Below are 21,714 nucleotides of genomic sequence, written 5' to 3' on the forward strand. Positions count from 1 at the left end.
GGCGCACACCATCATGCTTGGCTAACTTTTAAAATTTTTGTAGAGACATGGTCTTACCATGTTGCCCAGGCCGACAATTTTCTTATAAATAATAAAGTTTAATTTGACCTGACTTCAATTTCCAACAAAAATTCTGAATTCATGAGCTAAAAATAAATGAATTACCTGCATTTCCCCTCCCTCCCAGTTTTTCTGCTCTTCTAATTGTCTTTCAACAAAGAAACATGCTACCATTGCCAGTACAAAACTTAAAAGAATATAATTCATCTTCGCATTTGTTCGTATGCTTCTGAAAGGAATAAATCTTGATATTTAAAAAAACACACAGTGAGCTACAATTTTAAAATATACTTTGTTCCACATACCTTATAACTTTGTATAAAAAGAATTGTGCTTAAAGGTGTGTTAATTATTGCAGAGATATCAAGAGCTTTATTCTGGTACAGGATTATGGCAACAGTAAGTTTTCTACATTTTCTTGGATAGAGTTTGTGTGTACTTTTTTTGTTCTACAGTCGGAGATAGAATTACCAACTATTTCGAATACTTAAGAGTACTCAACTCTTAAATCAATGGTTCCACATTCATACTATGCCTTAGTAACAGATGATTTCTACGTCTACTCCAAATCACAGATTTGGAGGAGTACTCAGAGAAGCTATAGTTGAGAATGAGAAATAGAGGAATCTTCGGTGAGAAAAGTCTTTCTGAGCAACTGAAATAACATATCAACTGTAGCTCAAGTATCCTAAGCAGTTATATTATAGCGGTAACCACCCTAGCAAACAGCTTGGATAAGAAACTGGAAAGTCCTTTCAGCTCTGATTACCTAAAAGTACTACATATAGATTCAGGAAGAGAAGTAAAAAGTTTTTCTCATACAAGCTCTTAATGAACCCATTCTTTGTCAGCTACTTCTCCCCTCAAAATACTATTCAGAGCCTGGAACATATCCTTATGCCAGAAAGTAAGGGGATGCTCCAAGGATGGGATCGTGTCAAAAGGACATAGGAGTGAGCCGTGACAAAGAGGCTTCCTCTGACCAAACCTGGAAGAATTTAAGCACCAAAATAAATGATGGTAAAAATCAACTATAATCCATTGAATAAAATAACAACCCATGGGTTCCAATTTACATAGCAAGATAAATAAATAGGGAAATAAAATGGAAGAAAATGAAAAAGTTCTTCCTTACAACAGGATGCTGACTAATAAAAGTAGAAAGAGGGTGGCATTTGAAAATTAACATTACAACCATAATGGTAATAAATGATTTAAGCAAGGACTACCAATACAGGCTAAAACAAATAAATGAAAATTTGATGAGAAATAGAATAATTACACAATCTCATTGTATCTGGCCACAAATTACTTATTAATTACAAATAACAAAATTGACAAAAATAATAGTTAACAAAATACTTACTAGTTTATAGCAGAGAAACTTGACAGAACATTACCTCAGTCAAGTGACAGAACATGTTAACATCACTAATAATGGGACACTGATGATATGAGCCTACTGAAAATACAACATCACTTCTATGGTATTCCTACTACTAATAAAAAGCATAACCTGAATTTAAGCATGAGAAAACTATCTACAACTGAAAATCAATATAAGGTTTGAACTCATCAAAAATATCGATGTCAAGAAAGAAAAAAAAGGCTAAGGAACTGTTCTGGATTTAAAGAGACATGAAAACTAAATATAATGTATGATCAAGGATTGAATCTTAGGGGGTTAAGCTATAATGGATGTACCTGGGACAACTGATGACATCCGAATTGAACTAGGGGTTAGATAATGGCATTTTATCAATGTTAAATTTCCTAATTTTTATTATCATACTGTGCTAACATACCTTTGTCCTTAGGAAATATACACCAAATACTTAAGGGTAAAAAAGAACATCAAGCTTGAGCTTACAAATATACAAATGGTTTAGGGAATACATTTTGAAAATAAAAAGTACCATTAAAGGGCAGGGAATATGGGAGTTCTTTGTACCATTCCCAAAACTTCTCTAAATTTCAAATTATATCAATAGAAAGAGAAACTAAAGATTTATATAATTTAATTTTCATACTAGTAATAAATCACTGCAAGTGAAAAGTTTTTGAAAATTACAGGAAACTCTCAGTATCTAGCAATATACTTGGTTGTCTGCAAACCACTGTCTGCTGTTCCTTCTCTTACCTTTCTAACAGATTGTGGATCGCTTTGAAGAGCAGCGTCCTACATTCATAGGAAAGGCCATTTTCCCAGAGTCCTTCTTCCACAACTGAAAAAAAAAAAGAAAAAAGAAAAAAACAAAACAGTAAAAAGGACATCCAAATAAAAAGAAACTTTTGAAACATTTTTCTAAAGCAAAGTTCATGAGTTAATTTAAATGACTTAAATAATCTCACACTGAAACAGAGAGTGGAATTTAAGTATTTGCCCAAAGTTATAAAATACTTATGTACAAAAAAGAGTAATGTGTCTTGGTTTTAAAGTCTGAAATATGAGGCATGGTGCAACACTCCTCCCATAAATGTCTTTACAATCTGCTTCTTGAAAGTTTAAAATCATTTAAAATTCTCAAATTAATCTACTTAAGAGTATCACAAAGACTAATTTTGTTAAAGTTCTATTTAAAGGTAAAAAAGAATGTTACAAATTAATAGTAAAGTTATAAAATGTTTTATAGAGGGAAAATCAAAAGGAAAAAAATTCCAGAAGTGTCAGATTGACACAAATGTCTTTACATGTTTTGAAGGTCTAAAGGACATGATTTTAGAGACTATCAGGAAATCACATCTTCCCAGAATATCAAATTTATTTCCTAAATTTATAATTTTGTTATTGTTTGACATTTTGTGAAGTATCTTGTTTGCCTCTGAAATTTAACACTGAGCAACAAGTAACTCCAACACCAAAAGAATCCAACGTCTTAACAATGCCCCATGCATTCCTAAAATTACTTTTATTTTCATAAATATACAAACAGATACAAAATGTCCTAGAAGACAATTAATTTCCTTTTAAATTACACCAGTTCAATGCAAGATAGCAAAAAATTGGAAGGATGAAAACATTTACAGAAGAAAAATTTCCTCTCTTTACTTGTTATCTTGACAAAAGCACTCAGAGGAGAAAATTCTGACAGAATTAAAACACACATTATATCCACAAGGCATATTTAATGCTTTTACCACACCAGCAGACATACCAAAATGCATCTCCATATTCTCAAATCAGACAGCATTTGAAAAACTACATTCGGCCTTTTATCTATTAGACTTTCTGAAAATTACAAAGCTGAATTTTTTTTTCTTGGTTATGTCAAATAACTTTTTGTCTTCCTGCCTATGTGGCTAATCCTGATTTACCAAATTTTCCCAAAGCAATCTCTGTCTAAAACAGTTATGTTATTTATATAAAGAGAAATAAAGTACAGCAAAGAGAAAAACATTCCTGCTAACAACTGGGAGTCTTTGCTCAAGACAAAACATTCCGAAATTTCCAACAATGCTCTGCAGGTATCATGAATCTATGTTCCCTCTGACACATTTATCCTTTGGGTAGAACTTTTCTGGGTTTGAAAGAGAGTTACTATCTCAATAAAAAGAACACCCCACATTAATTTGCTTTTCTTTCCGAATGTATTTCACTAACCCTGAGGCACCATCAAGTTTAAGATACACCATTATTTTGCAAACCACCAGCAGAAGAGGGGAAGGTGACAAACTGTAACATCATTCCTAACACTTACAATTTTCACTTTCCAATTATTCAAAGAGCTCCTTTAAACTTATTGAGTCCTATTCATCATATTCCACTATTATGCATACATAAAACAGATAATATAAGCAAAATAAACTAGTTAAAAATTCCTAAAACTACATCAATATTCCAAGTCTACCTCTTCTGAATCACTCTTCAACCCAGTCACTGGTGCAGTATTTTCCTACATAATCATTCTCTGTGCCATAAAGAGTGCTGGTGATGCAGCATTTGTGAAGAGTGTGCCACTTTTATTTCCAGAGTTTTCTTCCACTGGTGACACCTATTCAGCCCACTGTTTTAAACTTCTGATATTAAAATCTTCAAATATACTTTAAAATAGGGGGCTGGATGTGGTGGCTCACAACTGTAATCCCAACATTTTGCGAGGCCGAGGCAGAAGGATTGCTTGAGCTCAGGAGATCAAGACCAGCCTGGGCAATACAGCCAATTCCTGCCTCTACAAAACAAAATTAAAAATTAGCCAGGTGTACTGGTGCACACCTGTTGTCCCAAGTACTCTGCAGGCTGAGGTGGGAGGATTGCTTGAGCCCAGCAGGGTCAAGGCTGCGATGAGCCATGATCATGCCACCACTGCACTCCAGCCTGCGTGACAGAGTGAAAGACTGTCTCAAAAAAAATAAATAAAAAGGAAGGAGGGAGGGAGAAAGAGAGTGGGGGAGGAAGGGGGGAAGAGGGAGAGGGGAGTGGGGGGGGGGGGGGAGGGGAAGAGGGAGAGAGAAGGGGGGAGAGAGAGAAAGAAAGGAGATAAAAATAGAATAACAAGTCCCAATAAATCCCTAAGCCAAATTATCAACATTATGTCTCCTGCTACAACCACCCTTTTTGTTTATTTTGATATACTTTATGGCAAATCCCACTCTTAAATACTTCAGTGTGCATCAAATCATATTCTAAGCAAGGTCTGCCAATTATCTCTTAAGTCTTCTTTGATCAAGTACTGCCCATTTCCTTTTTTTTAAACATGCAGTTGACTTGGTGAAGAAACCAGATTACTTGTCTTAATATCTCATATTCACATCTAATTCCTTCCTCATGATATCATCATTTTGCAAGTTTTAATGTTGGTGTTACCTTGACCTTGTCAGAGGATGTCAAAGGAAAGTTTACAAACAGCAAACTCTCTGAAATCATTCTCAAATACTTTGTCAAATGAAATACTGAGGTGTTATAGCTCTCCAGGCATGCACTGTGGAACACTGAACAATTAATGAGCATGCACAGGCAATGTCAACTTTATCACAATTGCTGTATGGCTGACACGATTTTAATATATCATTAAAATTTAATCCTGATTTCTACAATTTTAAAATAGAACCTAGAATAGACTTATTTCTTCAATAAAAGAACAACAACAACCAAAAAAACACTTAAGAGAGTAATTAACCAAAACCTACAATTAACATCATACTTAGTGGCAAAAGACTAAATGAACGGTAAGGATATCTGCTCTCATTATTCCTATTCCACATTATACTTGAATTTCATCCAATACAATAGGGCAAGAAAAAGAAACAACAGGCATACAGATTGGAACGGAAGAAATAATTGTCTCTATTTACATATGACATGACTGTCTATTAGAAAATCCTAAAGAATCAACAGAAAAAATCTACTAGAACTAAAACAGAGTTTAGCCAAATCACTGAATACAAGGTCAATAGACAAAAAACAATCACATTTCTATATTTAGGAATCAGTAATTAGAAACTGAAATTTTTTAAAGTACCATTTACAGTAGCACCAAAACCCATAAAATCTTTGGGTATAAATCTTACAAAATATGCTGAAACTACAACACTAATAAAAGAAATAAAAAAGATAAATTGACCACAAACTAGAAAAATTCTTGATGCCAATTCTTCTCAAACCAATCTATAGAACCAACTCAATTCCAATAAAAAATCCCTGCAGAATGTTTTATAGAAATAGACTAGCTAAGTCTATATATTTATATGAAAAGACAAAGGAACTAGAATCACCAGAACAATGTGGTAAAAGAAAAATACAGAAGTACTTACATCAATCCAGTTCTAGGTTTATTATGAATTAGGATGGAGTAAGCAAGCCAGCACAGTACTGTAGAAAGGATATACATCAATAGAACTGAGTTCAGGAATTGAGCCACAAATTCATTTTTTTAATTCAACAAAGGTGCCAAGGCAATTCAGTCAATTCAGTAAAGGAAGAAATGAAAAAGAACCTCAAATTACACAGAAAAAGTAACTCAAAATGAGATCACAGACCTGAACGCAAAACCTAAATCTGGTATTTCTAAAATACATAGGAGATAAATTTTGGGAGCTTAGGGTAGACAAAAATTTATTAGATATGACACCAAAAGCATGATCCATAAAAGAAAAACTGATAAACAGAGTTTCATCAAAATGAAAAACTTCGTTCGGCTCTTCAAAAAATATGGGAAAGTTATGTTAAGCTATGGAAAAGACATGCCACAGATGGGGAATAAACAGTTACAAATCACATATCTGACAAGGACTTGTATTCAGAATACGTTACTTTTTTTTTTTAATCTCAAAACTTAACTACCAAAAAAAAACCACAATTTTTAAATGGGCAAAAGATTTGAACAGACGGTTCACCAAATAAGACACTAGATGAATGGCAAATAAGTATATGAAAAAGTGCTCAACACCTCATTAGTCATTAAGGAAATGTAAATTAAAATCACAATGTGATATCATTATCCATTAAAATGGCTTAAAAGAAAAACTGACAATTCTACGTGCTGATTAACATATAGAATACAGTAGCCAAAACTGTCATATTCTGCTGGTTGGAATGCAAAAACAGCACAGCCACTTTGGAAAAGGTGCCTTTGGCAATATTTTGTAAAGTTAAACATACACTTACCATACAACCCAGCAATATCCCTTTGTAATACTGTGAAATATATATTTGGTCCTGTTTCCTGACATATAGCTCCTAAAATCCTTGAAACCTCTAGAGTGCTAAGAATGTGTTTTGTACACTAGTGGCTAAAGAAATGACAGGGGGCCTAGCTAGCCTCAGGATGAGGGCTGATTATCAGGGAAATAATCATGTGACCAGAGGGTTAGAACTTTCTATCTCAGCTCCCTATTCCCCAGCCCCCACCCTGACCTCTAGGGAAAAGGCTGAAAGTTCAGTTGATCACTAATGGACAATTAACAATGATTTAATGAACCAAGCCTACATGATTATGTAATGAAGCTTTCATAAAAACCCAAAAAGGCTGAGTTCTGACAGCTTCAAAATAACTGGTCACATGGAGGTTCTTGGAGGGTGGCGCACTCAGAGAAGGCATGGAAGCTCCTGCCCCTCCCTACATACCCTGCCCTATGCGTCTCTTCCATTTGGCTGTTTTCTGTACCCTGTGTAATAAACCAGTAAACTTAAGTAAAATTTTCCCCTGAGTTCTGTGAGCCATTCTAGCAAATTAACAGAACCCAAGGAGGGGGTTGTAGGAACCCCAGATTTACAGTCAATTGGTCAGAATCTTTGGAAGTCCAGACTTACTCCTGGCATCTGAAGTCCCACAGTCCTGTGGGACTAAGCCCTCAACCCGTAAGATGGGATGCTATCTCCAGGTAGACAGTGTCAGAATTGAATTGAATTGGAGGACACCCAGGTAGTGTCCCCTGCAGAACTGATTGATTACCTGATGCAGGGGAAACACCTGGCTCTCCACCTCTGCAACATTTGGTCACAGAAGTGTTTTGTGTTGTGCGAGTACAGTAGGAGAAAAACAGGTTGTTTTTCCCTAGAACCTTACATCCTTCTAGGTATATACTCAAGTCTGGAGGATGTAAGGTTATAGGAAAAAACAAACTCTTTCTCCTACTGTACTCTCACAACACAAAACACTTAAACTACAGCAAATGTTTATAGTAGTTGTATTTGCAAATGCCAAAACCTGGAAACCATCCAAATGTCTCTCAACAGGGGGAAAAACAATGAAATATCTATACAATGGGCTACTACCCAGAAATAAAAAGGAACTTCCAATAAAAGAAAAAATATGGATGAATCTCATTATTCTAAGTAAAAAGAAGCCATACTCAAAAGACTATATGTTGTATGATTCATTCATACAACATTCTCGCAAAAGGCAAATTTAAGGTACTGTAAACTTTTCAATGGTTTCCAGGGATGGAGGTGGTGAGACAGGTTGATACCAAAGGGACACTGGAAATCTCAGGGGTGATAGAACCCACTCTATATCTTGATTATAGCGGTAGTTACACACCTGCATACATTTGTGCAAACTTGCAGAAATATTATTTACTAAATCATGTATTATTTACTAAATATGGTAAACTTTACTCACAATCTTTTACTGTTCTAAATTATGAAAACTCATTTTACTATTGGGCCAAGTTTCTAGACTTAAACCATCATGAATATGCTAATATTGACCTCTTTGTTTTCTTAGTGTTGAAAATGAGAACAGCATGAAATCAAAAGGACTCCTACTCTAAATTTATATATAAAAAGCATTTTTTTTAAATCCAAAAGACTTGGTATTTCTGTGATTAACCTGCATTCATAAAGTATTAAAAGCAAAAAAAAAAAAAAAAGGTTGAGCAATTAACAAGGAAATTCAGACTGAGGTAACTGTTCCTAGAGCCCAACGTACCACAGTTACATTCTTTACTTCATATCAAATACTTTATATGATGCAAATGTAACAAAATATAAACACCTTAAGGCAATTTTTTAATTTTTTGAGACAGGGTCTCGGTCTTTCACCCAGGCTAGAGTGCAGTTATATGATAACAGCTCACTGAAGCCTCGACCTCCCAGCCTCAAGCAATCCTCCTACCTCAGTCTCCCAACTTGCTGGGAGTTACAGGCATAGGCCACCATGTCCAGTTACTTTTTTATTTTTTTGTAGAGATGGGGTCTTACCATGTTGCCCAGGCCCAGGCTGCTCTTGAACCCCTGAGCTCAAGTGATACTTCTACCTCAGACTCCCAAAGTGCTGGGATTACAGGTGTGAGCCACTGCACCCAGTCAAAATTTTTATTTTTTAAATGCTAAAAATTATTTTGAAAAATAATTTTACGGTCATTCTCATCTGTTCCTTTATATTCTATAAATATATAACATATGAATTAACACAAAGTTTGGCCACTAAGTTAATATAAAATAGGAAAGTAGTAACACAAAATAAAACAAATCATACTACATTAAGCCCTTTCTAGGGAAAGTATACTAAAGCTTAGAAAACAATAGAAAATTATAAATTATAAGTTAACAAAATTTAAATATAAATCAGTAGAGATAATTTTAAAAGTATACAGTGTTTGGATTTAAATTTCCTATGTCTTATATATGGTACTCAAAATTACATACTAAAGATTCAAGAGTAATCAATTGATTATAAAAAAAATTATCATAAGCCAATAACCACACTAATAAATACTATCAATTTAGGCTACGAAATTAAGGATAATGCATTAATTTGCTGCCTCTTTCAATCTACTATCACTAACAAACACATTTGTCAAACAGAATGTAAATCAGACCATCCCTTTTTTTCTCATGATCAGAGTTTCCAAAAATATAGGAGCAGCATTCTATGTTTCAATAAATCTCTAAAATTTCAAAATAAGTTAAATCTGCAAAGACATGCTTGGAATCTAATAACAGATAATTTGATCAACATTAACTAGACAACAGTTCTTGACCGTGTTACGTGTCAAGCACCAGGCTAGGAACCAGGAATGCTCTCAAAAAGCTAATACATGTACGTGCAAACCACTGGGAGGCAAAAACTATTCTGAATACTTTGCAGAACAGTTACTAAGCATAAAATGTCTTATATTTTAAATTAACAATTAAATAACATATAATCAAGGTTGGTTTTCTATCCAGAAAACAATCGTTCTTATTTTATTTTATGTGCCAAGCTTTGAATTAGGCACTACATATAAATGGGGAGGAGGGGGAGACTACTCACCACAACACTATGAGACAAATTAAGAGACATCCGGCACACTTTTGTCACTCAGTGTTGGGCTTCTTCCTTATCACTATCATTAAGAGTCCTGGTTGGGATCAAATATAATCACCCCTAACGGAAACTAAAAATACTGATTCTCTCTTTTCCATCATCTCCTACAGTGTAGACAAGGACATATTATTCTAACCCCTACCAGATGCTCCTGGTCCATACCTTTGACTCTGAATCCAGGGACAAAAAGGAAGTCGATGGAGATATCTTTCTGACAGCTCTAGAAACAGAGGCTTCCAGATCAAGTTTCTGGTACTGAAGTGCTTGGTGGTAGCTAACAGTAGCTTTTTTATTGAACCAGTTCTGTAGCGCTAATCGTAAAAGGGCCAAATAGTTGGATACCCAACATTCTTTTAATCAATTCCTTTCCTTAGTTTGAAGCTAAGAACTCTGATGAATACAGTTGATTCTAATCTCCATTTTATAAATGAGAAAACTAACAATCTTAAGAAGGCACAGTGCCTTACACCTGTAATCCTACCACTTTGGAAGATCAAGTGGTAGGATTGCAAGACTCCAGCTCTAAAAAAAACTTTAAAAACTTAGCTGGATGTGGTGGCACGGGCCTGTAGTCTTAGCTTCCTGGGAGGCTGAGGCAGAAGGCTCACTTGAGTCAAAGAGTTTGAGGCTGCAGTAAGCTATGATAGCAAGCCACTGTACTCCAGCCTAGGCAAGAGAAAGACCCCATACCTTAAAAAAAAAAAATATATATATATATATATATATATATAAATAAAAAATGAAACTTGTCCAAAGTCACATAACTAATAAGTCTTAAGAATCTGTAGTCAAACTGAGCTACAGTCATCAGCATAAAGGGATCAAATGCTTTTATATCTACTACTACAAATAATAAATATATTAATTATTCCATTAACTGAATTCCTCAAGGGGAAGCAATTTATTTTCATAGCTGCTGTGGCTAGAACTTCTCGGATATTCATAAACATGCATAGAGTTGACTTGATTATGTATATTTCAAAATGTCATTGAAATTAGCACCAATCTGAAATTTCCTCACATCTACTTAAAGAGGATTAGTGGTACAGATGGGATTCAAATCCAAATGTTCTGACTCTGACACCCATGCTCTTTCCACTATACAACACTTAGTGTTAAGCAAATCCACTCACTCAACCCTTCTTTAACCATTCTTTTATTCTTAGCACTGGATAGAAAGGCAATGTTAACACTGAAGTTAAATTCTCCTTTGGTTCCAAAATTTGAACCTAAAATTAATGTGTTCTAGTTACATGTAACTTTTTCAAAGGCTAAGTCAGACAAAACCACATTTTGGCTTTTTAAAATAATTTATCTCTCTCTCTCATATACACACACACACACACACACACACAGAGAGAGAGAGAGAGAGAGAGAGAGAATGTTCTTCAGGGGAAAATACATAAAGAGGGACAAAGTAGTTAGCCTACGTTTCTACAAATGAAATGCATTCTCCCTTTCAAGGCAGCCTGAGAGAAAAACGACTACCAAAAAGTCTATAAGAAGGTCCTATCTTTATGAAACCTACAATCTCTCCACAGCATGCTGTCTCCATTCCAAAAGAAAAAATAAATAAATAAAAAACAGGAAAAAAAGCCTTTCTAATTCCTTTGATCTTTCCAGTTTCAAGTTAAATGCTTATAATACCTTAAGAATATAAAGTAGCAATAAGACTATCTCTATAGACTATGTTTATAAGTCTAATTATGTATAATGGGAGAATTTTCCTAAAATTTTGTTGGTCTCAAAAGATAAAGAACCAAGAGATCTAAAATGCATGTAAAATAAATGTGTGACAACAGTCAATCAAAACGAGGAATTTCTAAATTAAAACATTCTCCTGCTGTTATTTTGTCTATTACAGTCAGATTAAAAACTAAAACTAAGTACTACTACAGCTGCCTATTTACGAAGAAAAACCATTTTGGCACTAAAGTTATCTCACTTAAATTTAAAAAGCTATAATAAGAATGTGTTTACATTGCTGTTACTCAACCTCTTTTACTATAGTTATCCTCATAATCAAATATTTAAACTGCAAAAGTAGTATATAAATTTTTTTAAAAGACAGTGTTTATAAAGGACAAATTTTAAATGGTAGTAATTAAATGCTTAGTGCCCAAATAATTTTTCAAAATCTTCGTCAATTGTCATATAACTTCTTTCGGTATGTCTCCTTACAGAATTAATAAGCTTATTTGAAAGAAAAATACACATAAAAGGTTCAGGGGGAAAAAAGTCAATATGGCAAAATATCAAAGCAGCATATACTTCAATGATTTTGTGTTTCCCAGCAGAGATCTTGGAAAGATATCCCTTCCAATTCCATAAATGAAACTGACATACTTTACTTGAAGTGGAAAAAAACGAGAGGAGGGAGAATGGAATAGGGTAGGGAGGAGCATAAAGATTGTGAAACCTTGAAGAAAATCAAGCTTATGCTTTTAGAATTCAGGTCACCCAGCCTTACACAGTTTAAAAGTAGAATTACTTTCAAAGAATACATATTTCCTCTGAGCTATGATACATATTTCCTTTTAATGTATCATATTGCAGCAACAGCTGAAATGAACGTCTAGACATCAAAAACACTTCTTACTCCCACCTACTGCTTTTTTACCTCAGGCATCAAAACTAATGAAACCTATTATCCAGAACATTGAGTTCAGCAACCGCATTGGCCACTGCAAATATTGGAGGTGGGGGAGGGGCACTTTCAGGGATGGCACTCCTTATTCAGCCATTAAAATTATTGAAAATCAAATTTCATTCAAAACTCCAGAAATACAAGTAAAGGAAGGCACACGAAACAAGGACATTGTTTCCTAGTTAGATTTCAGTAACTAACAGCTAAAGACAGCATAGCTCTGAATCCAAGGTTTATCATTTGCCCACTGCCTTTGTTTTCAATTTCTACCTTAAACATATAAAACGCACTGTAGTGTTTTAAAAAAAAAAAATTCTTCTGAATTATTAAATCTACTTCCAAAAACTACACTAACCAGATATTACAACAAGAAAACACGTATCCACTTAATCTAACTGCAGCAAATGAAGGATACCAAGATAAATAAACGATTTTGAAGTATCTGCTTTCTTAAAAACTGACTTACCAAAGAAATTGAGTAAAAAGAGCACAGTGCTACATTAATTGTGAAATATAGCACTTCACACACAAAAAAATCCAATGACTTACAACACTACACTACCATGACTGATCAATTTATGCTGCCATCAGTGGCCTGGTAGAATCTATATTTGAGGTCATTAATAACTAAATGGATGTATTACTTATATCAACTTCAATCAATTTAGAGCTCTGATTTCTTGAATTGCTCATGAGTGTAAAATATTCAGTATCACTTAACAAATCTATGTTGGAAACGGATTGTAACCTTCCCGATGTCAATTCATCAAACAAATAAGAATCATGGATAGAAAATACATACTAAAATGCTCCATTTATTTCAACCTATTTGCAACCTTAAATGATTACAAATATTGATACTATTTGGCAGACAGAAGCACAACTGCAATTCAAAATTGTAACAGTATAATATATTCCTAAGGAATCAGCATGGGTTCTCTGCCAGTTGCAGGATAACCAGAATTTTAATGACAGTTTCTACACAGCATTGTAGCAGTTGAGACACCACCCAAGTTAGCATTTCAATGGATCACAAGACTCCCTGTAAAGCCAGCAAACTTTAAATTGAAGGAAACCATAAAACTAAATTTCGAGATAAACTGTACAAGGCCTTCAAAAGACAACTGCTACAGAAAACAGGCTGCAATGTTACTTTAATAGCTGCACGTTGAAAAAGAAACCCTGCACAATGGCTGTTACTGACTTCTCAAAACCAAATTTGTCCCCATTTGCTACTTCTTTCAAATATTTTAAAAAATGATTACCATTTTTAATCTTTAAAACTATTAACATGCTCTTAATATGCTCTAGAATGTATAAGCAAGTGTCTAGAAGGATTAAAATTAACAGTTATCTCTGCTAGAATAATGATTGTTTTCTCCTTTACCTCTTTGAGTATTTTCCAGATTTCATGACAGGCATTACTTTTATAAGCCTACATCACATTTGAAATAAATTTTTAAAATAAGGCTACTATATTAAACAAGGCTGTATGTTCAGAAATTACAAGGAAGACCAATATTTTTAAAACAGGAATCATCACAAGATAAATTTTGAGATGGAAAAGCAGACATGTGATTCAGTTAGAACATATACATTTAAATTCATCAATGCTACAAATAAACATTTTATAAGCTTCCTCTAGGACAATGATTTTAATAAAGATGACTCAACTATTGATTTCAACACTGGCACAATTGAGCAGTAAAAATTTAAAATATCTCCTTCCACTCTTCAGACACAAACTAATTTGAATAAAAAACACACGCACATGCACACACACGTGCACACAGAAGCTTGCTACTAAAATTCTGACAGGGCAAGTCCCCAAATTGCCTTTTACACTAAAGCTCAAACAGTTGTCTGTCAATGCTATTACTATGAGTAATCCTTGCAGCTGTAACTGTTTGAAATGCAGCTGTCTCGCTGGCATTCTCTCCCCACCCCCAGTCATCCAGCATTTCTGTTCTTGCTACAATAATCTTAAAGAGCATTTTACAGGAGGCTTAGCCCTCGCTGAGGGCACTCTACGGCGTGACCGAGAGAACATGGAAACACGATTCATTAGACACGCCTGGAGTGATAACAATGGTGCTGCTTCTTACTGCCTTTCATTTCGTACATCAGGCTGAGACTAATGCATTCTCGTTACACAACAAGCACATTTATAGACAGGGGAAAACTGTAATCACCTTTGATTAAGAGACAGCATATTTTTCCTATATAAGCCGCCAGCCATACTGACATAGTAATTATTTTTTAACTGACAGGTTAAAATAGCAAATGTAGCAAAAATAACATCTGCAGAGAGAGAGAGAGAGAAAAGCTGACTACTGTGAAGACTTGGTGCACAAAGGTTTCTTTAGACTAAACTCAGTGCCATCTCCTTGAGACCTGATAGGCACTTTGACTTTTATTTCAGTTTGACGGTCTACGGCAAATATTACAGAAGAGACTCACGGAAATTCATTCTATAAATCCAATTCTTTGGAGGCAGAAATTACAAAGTTATTTTTGTCACTGAAACTGTAATGATTATTGATCTATCTTCTTTCCACTTCTTCCACCATAGGACTTGAAAATTCAACAGTAGCATCCTTTTTTTCTATTATCTTACAACAAAATAATTTTTTCTCTTCACTTTGTTATCTACTTTTACTAGATAATGTTTTTCTTTATATAAAATGCTACTCCAAGTGAGAAAAAAAACCTGCTTTCTACTATACCACAGTTTTTAAAATGTAACTTTGATTAAAAACAAGAATGTAGAATCAGTAGATCAGTCTATCATTTCACTTAACGCCCATCACTGTACCTGGTGAAGGTTTTAACTGTAAATATAAAGGGCCTAATTTAAATTAGAAAAAAGTCATAAGCCACATTACACTGACAACATATAAAGTCAATTTTCTTAAGGAATTTCAAAACGTGAACCACCTTTCCACACACACAAAGGCAATCTTTCGTTGGTTTACACATGTGTTGCTGAGTTGTAGTTTATACAGAGTTTGCTAGTTGACAGGAAAAAAATATTTGTCATGAATTGAAAGATCATAGTCAAACCAAAATATTGGAAAATAATTTTTCATAGTTACCAAAGTCTGTATAATTAAGCAACTAAAAATAGTCTCTTTTTTAAGCTTTCTATAACACTATTAATTTTTACACTAAGAATGTGCTACAAAAAACAATTTGCACATGTGAAAATCTGTTAAGACAGTAAAGAAACAAAAATCAGCAAATAACAGAAAAAGTTAAGTCTGGTTCACAAAACTTTGACATCTGAAATAGCTTTTTCAAAAAATAATTACGTAGCCAGACAATGTGGCAGGAGTCCATATTCCCAGCTATTCAGGCTGCTGAGGCGGGAAGATACATGAGCCCGGAAATTCAAGGCCAGCCGGGGCACTATAGTGTGATCCCATTTCCATTAATCAATCAATCAATCAATGCAAATGGTCATGTACACACAACAAACAAATTTTTGTAAAACAGCAAAATGCTTGAACAAATTTAAACAGTAGGATTTTAGAGTTTTCTGACCTGTGCTACCACAGCAGGTTAGAAACTAGAAAATGTGTAGCCTAACTCTAATATGTCTATAAATGGATCACTGAACTCTAATGTGCACTTAAACACAGTGTATTTTGAAGAGAAGTTTTTATATGTCCCGCACAATTTTAGAATTACACAAGCTTAAAATTTTTCATCATCTGAAATCAAACAATGAGCCTTATTACAGAAGATAGCATCTATACAATTTCTACTGTCGGTGCCCAATCCATGTCTTTCTCTCTTACTTTGGTTTTCTGTACTGTGTAAAGTCATGACTCCCCCAAAATTAATCAACTTACTTCTGCATACTTTCCCTGCTTGTTTTCTTTTTGGAAAAGACAAAGTTAATCATCAATATAAAACATGTCACCACACATTAAAAATTTTTATTTTAAAAACATTTCAGTTTAAATATATTCTTAGTAATCAGAACATTTTACTTTCATAAACAGCTATGGTTTACATATGAATTTCCATTACAATTATCTGGCTCTTAATAGAATCACAAATTATTATTCTCAACTTTTAAAAGACAGAATGTACAATTCTCACTTCATGGCTTCAAAATTAATTTGTTTATGAATGCAAAAACAACCTATTGGAAAGCAATAAAAGTTTCTCAAAACTTTAAGTTAAAATATATTCAGGAAAAAGTTGTCATTATCCAAAACTTCAGCCAAGAAGTTTCCAACTCATAAGCAAAAAAATTTATAAATGACCTAAATACACCAACACTGCCAATATTTTTACTTCATGTTTGTGTTTCAACACTACAAGATTCCTTTGCATTAACGAGTCGATACGAAAACTGCAAGTCCTTTAGGAAATAAAGGTCAGTTATTTACACAGTCACAGTGGCGTGAATGAGTTCAATCCTATGTTCTTTCCAACATTGGCTAGAATGGCATTATTGACTAGAAAGTTAAGTGACACCGTTGTTTTGGATAGGGCACAGTCTGGAGCCGGGCAGGCCTGGGCGGCTCCCATAACACAAGGTGCAGTGGTTTCTTCCTGTGGTCCTTGGTGCACTAGTCCTGTGGAAGGGCCCCAATTGAGTCCCTCTGGCCCTTTCCATCTCCATTCTCAAGGACAGCTGTGGTTTTATCCAATTGTAGTTTTAGCCATTATAACTTAGGAAGTTCTATAGAGAGTTCACTTGAAAAGCTATTATAAATAAACACAAAGAGTTTGCCAAGAGGATAGTATTTGTAAATTACCAGAAAAGTTGAAAGAATCAAACTAAAAACCCAAAAAGCCTGAGCCACTGGGCAGTGGCTTCACTGGCTCTGTTGCTTCTTTTGCAGTTATCTTTACTTTCTTTGAGATTCTTTCCCGCTCAAATTGCGTAATTCTGACCAACTGCACTAGAATGTGGGAAAGCCTTCCAAGATAGATTCTGAGGATTTTAAATGTTTATAAAGTGAAGTCCTAACCAATCTACCCCTTCTAGTTACAAAACCCAGGACCCAAACCAACACTGGTTAAGCATTACAGACTAAATCAGTTTTGATAGGCCTTACAATCTATCCACCATTCAGAATAGATTTTTCATAGGTTAAAAAAAATGTATTTTCCAAATAATTAACTTATAAATTATCCTTTGAAACACAGGCTATCAATACTTTGTCAATTGATGCTTGATTATATTAATTCTTCTTTCCATAGTTTAAATACCAGTTATTAAAAAGTATAACAATAAAAGTTAATTTATCACTTAAAAAGACAGAGTTTTGATAGTGATGGAGTTCTCAAAGATTTTTGGTTGCCTGTAATATTTCTTGGAAGCTATATTAGATCTGCTATATAATAATTCATTTCTTTTGTATGAAATTTTGTTTGTTATAACTCACTATTTAAACTTTTTTCAACTCCAGTTCAAAAACAAAAAATACATATGGGATAATAGTTTAAAAGTTCAACGGTATATATACCATGATCTCAACTTTTAAGATGCATGCTTAAATATCTGTAATGGAATAAACAAAAATTATAATTACTATAAATCTTTACCCAAACTTTTTATACTAAATTTTAAATATAAGTACCCCTATATAATCCGTTAAACAGTTACTACTCTAAAAAACACATATATTCAAAGGCAGTATCATCCACTAAGAATGACTCAGCAGTTCAGATGATAAAGAAAATAGCCTAAAGAAACGCAGTAAACATAAACAGATGTTGTTTGGACAGAAGATATACTAACACTTTGTAAAGTACAGAAATTGTCATCCCATTTCTTTTATAATCCAGCTTTATCAAGAAGCAAAGCTTTTTAGTCTCCCTGCTTTCACTCAAAGCACCTGAAGTCTATTCTTCATGAGAGCCAAAGTAATCTTTTTCAAACCTTTAGTTTTTACATAGTAGCATCCTGCCTCTTAAAGCCTTATTTTAAGGGCTTCTCATGGAATTAATAATCTAGTTAATAAGTTCCTTACCATGGCCTACAAGGCTCCACCTGATCTCACCTCTGTCTACCTCTTCCATCTCCCTCTGTGTACCCATTTCAACAGCACTGGCCTTCTTCTTTCCAACAAAGTGAGCTCAAGACATCTGACTTCCTTTTCCTGTACCTGGCTGTCTCCTCCAAGAGGCATTCCCTACCTGACCCTCTAATGTAAAGTAGTCCTGTCCCAGTCAGTCACTTTCTCATTTATTGCTTTGTAGCAGACAACTGTAAGAAATTACTCATTTACTACTTGTCTTCTTACCCACAAAGAAGAATGTCAGCACGATATGTACAAGGGCAATGTCAATCCTTGTGTGCTTACTATACTGCAAAGAACCTTCCACTGAGAAAAACATTGTGACCCTGAGAAAAACATTCAAAGCGGAGCAAAATGCAACCTAATATGATTCTAAGGATTTTTATACTATGCAAAATAGCCAAACAGACACGTTTATAAAAGACTTAGCTTTTCTTCCCACTGACAATTGAAGGCTCTTACTTGAATCCTTGATAATCAACAAGATTAGAATGACTAATGAAGGGTATTCTTGAGGAAAAAAAAAAATTTTAAAAATTAAAATACCACAATAAACTCACAACTTAAAGTAGTTGCTGTCATGAAGTGGGTCTCCTAAGAGGTTAATGTTTTAAAATCAGGCAACTTTAAATTATAAAACTTCTATCCCAATAAGAAACATTTAGAAATGGAATTAACTCTTTATTCTCTTTCCTATGTATAATTCATTCTACTGATCAACGCTATAGGCTATTATTATAGATGACGGCTCTTAATCACTATAAATTTACAATTCCTATCAGTCGTGTTCATTATATCTGAAATAACAAAATAAAGTTACATAATTATGGGGTGATATTAAATTAAATTCGTATTACATATTGATGTAAGTGCATGTAAACAAGAATACGGCATATGTGTTCCATGTTCCATTCTATTAGGTACAATGAGCTAAGGTCCCTATAGTATTTATCATAAGCCACATCTACAAAGGTTGAGGAATCTTTTATTTTCCCTTGGAGAATGAGGGGGAACATAATGCAAAAAAGTAGAAAAATGCTGTAGAAGCATTTTTGTGGACGTTTTAGTAATTTTATATTTTATATTATTTTCTTCCTGGAAAATCAGCTTCCATATAATAATTCTCAAGTATCTCCAGCTTATTCATACACCACATTTTTGTGATTCTTTCTCACCAATTTTTAAAACAGAATTGTTTTTAATAAAGTATAACTCAAAGCTGGGCATGGTGGCTCGCGCCTATAATCCCAGCACTATGGGACGCCGAGGCAGGTGGATCATAAGATCAGGAATTCAACACCAGCCTGGCCAACACGGTGAAACCCCGTCTCTACTAAAAGTACAAAAATTAGTTGGGTATGGTGGCACCTGCCTGTAGTCCCAGCTACTCGGGAAGCTGGGACAGGAGAATTGCTGGAACCTAGGAGGCGGAGATTGCAGTGAGCCAAAGCCTGCGCCATTGCACTACAGCCCGGGCAACAGAGACTCCGTCTCAGTCAATCAACCAACCAATAAAGTATAACTTAGACATACGTACATCCATTGTACATTCTCAATTTAAAAGAAAACAATGAAAATATTTATTTCATCTATTTGAGGATAACCCAAATATTATACTCTGAGATAGATTACTAAAAATCCCATTTTCAGGAGAGTTATTAAAATGAAGGTGAAGAGAGAAGAAACTGAAATACAATGGTTCTTTTAAATCAGCTAGACAACTATTCACTATTCATATTCATTTTGTATCCTTCAGCCTGGAAAAAGCAAGGCCCTTTTTAACTTTCAATTAGTCATACACTGTCCTGTTTATTTTTTCTCTAACCACTTTGCCCCTTTGGAGGTGAACGTAAATTAAATCAAAGACATATAATAGACAGACAGCAATTTGGGAGTGGATTTTTGCCTACCCAAACCAGACATTATGCCTTGCCAAGGGAGCAACTCTGTATAAATAAGACTATTCACAAGATAGAAATGATCAGCATAGGCCGGGCACGGTGGCTCACACCTGTAATCCCAACACTTTGGGAGGCCAAGGTGGGCGGATCACCTGAGGTCAGGAGTTCGAGACCAGCCTGGCCAACATCGTAAAACCCCATCTCTGCTAAAAATACAGAAAATAGCTGGACATGGTGCTCTGGAGGCTGAGGCAGGAGAATCACTTGAAACCGGGAGGCAGAGGTTGTATGTAGTGAGCTGAGATTTGTGCCACCGCGCTCCAGCCTGGGCAACAGAGCGAAGCTCTTTCTCAAAAAAAAAAAAAAAAGAAAAGAAAAGAAAAAAAAAAAGGAAAGAAAGAAATGATCAGCACATACCCATTTACCTCAAGGGTAGTCACCAAAACTTCAAAGTGCCATTAAGAACAGAATCAATGCTTTTGTCTAAAAGATCTCAGAGGCTCTATAACAGACCCTTGAGATCATAAACATTCATGACTTTCCAGGAAACCAATAGGTTTCTTAAACTCACAAAAAACTGCCTAAACATTTTTGATTAACTATGAAAATCACACTCTCCTTCTTTGAAAGTGATCATACTTGTATAAATTTAAGAAAAAAAATCTTGGCCACACTGGAATGACATAAAAATGTTTTATACTTGCTTTACTTTAGTTAAGGTTAAGAACAACTATTTTAAAAATAAAACTCTCCAGATTGTGCAGTTTCAATTTTCCACTGCTCATTTTCTATGACAATCTGACCAAGAATTCCCCACAGCCACCCGCCAGGAGGGGGAAAGAAAAGCTGATACCCTAAAACCTCATTCTCAGAAAAATAAGTATCTCTGATAACGCGTCTAGTTTTTCCAAAAATATTAATGAAAAGGTAACGGTATCATAAACTGAAAGGCTGTTTTAGAAATGAGCAAGTCAAGCTTGTCAAAAGGCCAGAAAGGACTTTCTGGAAAGAATGATAAGCATCTTGGAATCTCACTTCTCTCACACACTGAGCTCCAATCTGCAGCCTTTTCCCTCCGAGCCAATGCACTTGATGGGTGTGATAACAGATGGATCATTGTATCTGCCAACTTCCTGTGATGTACTGTATGGGGACTGATAATTTAGTGACTACAGAAGTTCTACAACAGACAATGCAAGCAACACTGGCATTCGGTAAGTAGCTGCATGCAGTCCTGTAACAGCCTGTAGGTGCTGAATATACGTGGATTATTGCACAATATAAGCTCTGAACAAGTATCTAAGGCATTAAAAAAA

The 21,714-nt window shown here is 34.6% G+C and overlaps 1 protein-coding gene across 1 annotated transcript in view; it reads right to left on the reverse strand.

Annotated features, from left to right (window-relative positions):
- Nucleotides 1-21,714, reverse strand: part of MED13L (mediator complex subunit 13 like) — a 314,129-nt gene that overhangs the window by 150,084 nt on the left and 142,331 nt on the right. Inside the window, exon 3 of the mRNA XM_025401481.1 lies at nt 2,201-2,285. Coding sequence (XP_025257266.1) covers nt 2,201-2,285 — 85 coding nt within the window. The remainder of the gene's footprint in view (nt 1-2,200; nt 2,286-21,714) is intronic.

This window comes from Theropithecus gelada, chromosome 11 (assembly GCF_003255815.1).
Source record: "Theropithecus gelada isolate Dixy chromosome 11, Tgel_1.0, whole genome shotgun sequence".
In the NCBI taxonomy this organism is placed as follows: domain Eukaryota; kingdom Metazoa; phylum Chordata; class Mammalia; order Primates; family Cercopithecidae; genus Theropithecus; species Theropithecus gelada.